The 4,932-nt window shown below is 34.7% G+C and overlaps 1 protein-coding gene across 1 annotated transcript; it reads right to left on the bottom strand.

The window, feature by feature from the left end:
* Nucleotides 1-390: 390 nt before the first annotated feature.
* Nucleotides 391-2,532, bottom strand: LOC104110146 (fructose-bisphosphate aldolase 6, cytosolic). The gene is made up of 3 exons (XM_009619586.4): nucleotides 2,370-2,532; nucleotides 1,506-1,733; nucleotides 391-1,391 (listed from the first exon to the last, which is right to left on the bottom strand). Exons 1-3 carry the CDS (start codon nucleotides 2,395-2,397, stop codon nucleotides 571-573), a joined length of 1,077 nt encoding a protein of 358 aa, XP_009617881.1. The 5' UTR covers nucleotides 2,398-2,532; the 3' UTR covers nucleotides 391-570.
* Between the last annotated feature and the right edge of the window lie 2,400 nt (nucleotides 2,533-4,932).

Genomic DNA, 4,932 nt, shown 5'->3' on the forward strand with positions numbered 1-4,932 from the left:
CATCTCTAGTCACTCTCGCTATTTGAAACCGTCAAATGTAAGCAGCAGATAAGGGACCACAATTTGAAAAAATAGGTTAGGTAGCAAACAACCCCACATGTTGAAAGGTGTATAGATCCATTTCACATACCAACAATTGTTTTCCTAGGGACCAATTTTCAGGTTTACTACAGCTGCCGTTGGCAAATTTTCTTGGAAACATGTTTACCCCAACCAATATGTCATTTTGTGAAAATTAAAACAAATGGCACATTAAATCCGGGATGAAAACCAAGTAGTAGTTTTAAACAAGAATTAGTGTTCGGATAACACAACAGGTGCAGATTATGGAAAAAGCAAATTTTGATTCAATAAAACGACCTCAAAAATGGGTTATAAGAGACCATTCAATGTCACAACACCAATATTGTTTGTTATTAAACCAATCCGCGGCCATACATCAGATAGAAAAAAACAGAAAGAAAGCCTTACACACTATGTCCATTAAAACAGACACTTTCGTAATTCGATACTGCCATCTCGTTTTCAAAACGGAAATCAAAAAAAGGGACAGAAACCAAAAAACTTGTTCTAGTACTTGTAGTCCTTGACATGAAGACTCTCGGAAGCACCCTCACTCAAGTTGGTAGCACCAGCATACTTTCCGAGTGTAGCCTCGGAGTTGGCCTTGCACCTAGTAAGGAATGCAGCTTGCGCCTTCTGTACATTCTCCTCCTTTCCGGCCCAAGCCTTGAGGGTGCTCTGCTGAAGAGCACGTCCAAAGGAGAATGAAAGCGACCATGGCTTCTTGGTTTGGAGCTTGTTCATGGCGTTGAGGTTGACGGTGGCCTCCTCTTCACTTTGACCACCAGACAAGAACACAACAGCGGGAACAGCAGCCGGCATTGTGCGCTGCAAGGCACGGATGGTGTACTCAGCAATCACCTCAGGTGCAACCTTGGCGGCTTCAGAACCAGGAGTGACCATGTTAGGCTTCAACAAGGTACCCTCGAGGAGTACATGGTGGTCATTGAGAGCCTTGTAGCAAGCAGCAAGAACACGCTCGGTAACATCAGCGCACTTGTTAATGTCATGGGATCCATCAACAAGGATCTCGGGCTCAACAATGGGTACAAGACCATTTTGTTGGCAGATAATGGCATATCTTGCAAGGCCATTGGCGTTCTCATTGATCGCGAGCTGAGAAGGCTCATTGGCACCGATCTTGAGTACGGCACGCCATTTGGCGAACCTAGCACCAGCCTCGTAGTACTTTTGGCATCGCTCTGCAAGGCCGTCAAGACCTTGGGTGGTGGTCTCACCGTTGGTTCCTGGGAGCTCAACGGTACCCTTGTCAACTTTAATACCGGGGAGAACTCCACCCTCCTTCAAGACATCGACGAAAGGCTTGCCTGCAAATATCAGAACATTAGCATACCGCAATCTAAGACTGTTTAATGGACTTAACAATCAGGCAAAATGGAGATCAATGCTAACAACAAATTAAATACTAGTACAAAGCATACCAGAAGCGGTCTTCTGGTAAAGTGTTTCCTCGAACAAGATAACACCGCTGAGGTACTGAACAGCTCCGGGGGTGGTGAAGAGCAACTCACGGAGAGCCCTCCTGTTTGATTCGACATTCTCAACGTTGATGCTCGAGAAACGCTTGCCAATTGTGCCAGTGGATTCATCAGCAGCAAGGATACCCTTTCCAGGGGTTCCAATGTATGCAGCATTAGCAATAAGCTCATCTACAGATTATTCACCATTTAATTACCTCTTAGCAACTACTAAGACATAAGCAATAACACCCAAATTGACATAACTAGGTAAGCATTCAGCTTCTAAGCCGAACTATCAAAAGTTAGATCTGGAAACTATAAAAACATCCAATCTAGGCATATTACAGAGGAATTTGAGATGCACAAAATTAAAGTAAAATAAAAACAGTCTACAACTGATTAAAACAAGTGAAATCAGATCCAGCCCGTAAGCCATTTGGATGCAACAAGATACAGAACTCAAAAATAAAACATACAGATAATTAATGATTAAGCAATAAACGAGGCAAATGAGAACGATTTCAATAAGAAACTGAAGACAAATATAATATAAAGATCTATTAGTCCATTGACAGATCAAGTATTCAAGTGGGACCATGAAATTGAGAAAATAACATAAAGATGTACTCTTTCGCATTCAACAACCAATATCTGAACCAAATCAAATCTAAAGTCAAGATCTAAAATTCCAGATCAAAAAAACACAAGATCTATCAAAAGGAACAAACAAACAAACAAACTCGGATCGATAAAAGCAAGATTCAAATAAAACAACCATAGGCAAAAATGTCTATAAAAGGAAAACGGTGAAGTGAGAATATTTACCGGCGTATTTGCCCTTGTAGCAAGACATGATAAAAGGCTTAAAAGAAACTAGAGAAAAAAGAGACAAAGTGAGAAGTTCAACTGAGAGAGAGAGAGAGAAGAGAATTCAATGAGGAAATGGAGAGGGGTTAGGTTTTTATAATACGGCCATAGGGTTGGTGGGTTGGTACTTGTTACAAAAAGGGTGGGAGGGAAGGGGGGGGGGTGGGGTTTGCAATATCATCGATGTTATCGCTACATGTACATTGCGACCCCTTCTGGTTTTCACCCCTTTTACACTTTTGCCCTCCACACTTATTCTCATTTTTCTAAATTGTGTTAAAAATATTTATACAATTAAATTATTTACATTAAATAATGGAGTAATAATTTAAGAAAGTTATCTACATATGAGTGAATTATTAAAAAAAAAAATTATACTGCTTTCCTGACTTTTACTACTCCATTCCTTCTTTATACTATTCTGATTTTGCATGTTTGCTTTGAATCGAGAGTCTATAGAAAACATAGCTACTTGCACAAGAGAGGAGTAAGGTTGTATATTCACTACCCTTCCTAGATCCTACTTATGAAATTACACTGAATTTGTTATTGTTATTATTATTTTAAGTATCTTAAATATGACATAATATGATAATATCTGTGGGATTTATAATACTTTCTGTAATTTATTACTTTAAATATGTTATAATATTTGTTGAATTATAACAAGCTCTCATTAATGATAATATTAAATTTATAATTAAATTATTTTTAAATATATAGGTGTCTTATTCTTTTTGGAATAATACCCTTATTAGTGCCACATAAATTGAAACTGACAGTGTAATATATTATCTTAAATATTTCTTTATTAATTCATTTATTTACTTCTTATCAACTTTTCGGGAAAAGAAAATGATAATACCAAATAATTGGTTTTATTATTTTGTGTCATACACAATAATTTTTTTATTATGTGACATAATTTATTTTAGTTTAATCTTGACATGCATAAAAGAGACTTAATTGTATAACAAAATCGATCTTAACTTTAATCTTCTAAAATAAATAATAGTACAAAAGTTTTAACTCAAAAAAAAAAGTATTACTAACACTTATTGAAGAATGAATATCTGCTGTATTCATTTAAGGCCATCATATGAGGTAGTAAAAATAAATACAAGTCACTGTTTCAAACAATTTATTAGTTTTAAACTTAATTTTTCTGTATTAACTATGTCGTTAAAAGAAGGGGAAATTAATTAATTATTATTATTATTATTATTTATTTACAATATCAATCATTGTTCAATTTTAAGTTTGTTGATATAATTATTAAGCGCATTGTTTGGTATCCCTTTTCCAAAGAAAAGGCAAAGTATGTAATTAGTGACAAAATTAAGGGGAAATACCTAGATTATTACACAAAGTGCAGAAATAAGCGACAAAGGGGGAGGTCAAAACAATGGGTAAGAAAAGGAGGGGCTAGCACACGAGACAAATGGCTGGTGTTTTGAATGAAAACAACTTAAGCCCACAAAAATCTTGTGAGGAGGGGAGCAACTTTTGGCAAAAAATTTGTACTTTAGAACGAGGAATAATCTACACCTAAATCGGCGGGTTAGGTCACTTTTTTCTAACTTTATGGTTAAAGTGACAAATCTTTCTTTCCAAAATGAATATAGAAGGGTTTAATACAATGACATTATTAAAAAAACAAATTACACCATTATATGTTATTGGAATAATCTACAAGTTATTGCAAGAATCTGATGATTTAAAAAAAAATACTATAATACACTATCAGTGTACAGAACATAAACTTTAATAGATAATGGATCATATTCCTTGCCATTTTAAAGTTTTGAATAGATTGTTTATGGGTTTTTAACACGCACCACCTCTTCCGTTTTACGTAAATGATCGTTAAGGTGAAAATTCAGTTTTGCACAAGCTACTCTTTCAATAAGCAGTGAAGTCGATAAATGATCACTACTAAAAAAAGGATAAATTTTATAGCTAAATAGAAAAATTTGTTGCTAATTCTGTTGAGCAACGAATTAGCGACAGTATTATCAAAATATTCGGTTATGTACATACGATTTAACAACAGTACGACGAAGTTCGTAGCTAATTCCAAAAAAAAAAATCGATGAATGCACCAATTACATGTGCTGGCTATAAATAAACCACTAAATACGCTATCAATTCCATCAAAACATCCATCCAACACAAGAATGAGAACATATGAGCCTAGAGGTTAGTTGGGTGAGCCATAAATAATAAGAACATGCGAAAAATTTTATAACCATAAAATTAGTTCATTATTATTGGTTGTATCAATGTTTGTTTTATAATTTGGTTAATTATTTTAATTTCAACTTAAAATAGAGAATTTAAAGTGAAAAATAGGTTTGAGAAATATTTAAAGTAAAATAATAGCATTCACTTATAAAACTTTAAAAAGAAAGTCAAGTGATATCTAAACGCAACTTCAATTTTCAACTTACATTCAGAGATGAATTCAAAATTTAAAATTTAAAAATTCTCATAGAGAGACCTCAAGTTATATGGCATTGAA

This window comes from Nicotiana tomentosiformis, chromosome 7 (genome assembly GCF_000390325.3).
Source record: "Nicotiana tomentosiformis chromosome 7, ASM39032v3, whole genome shotgun sequence".
NCBI lineage: Eukaryota > Viridiplantae > Streptophyta > Magnoliopsida > Solanales > Solanaceae > Nicotiana > Nicotiana tomentosiformis.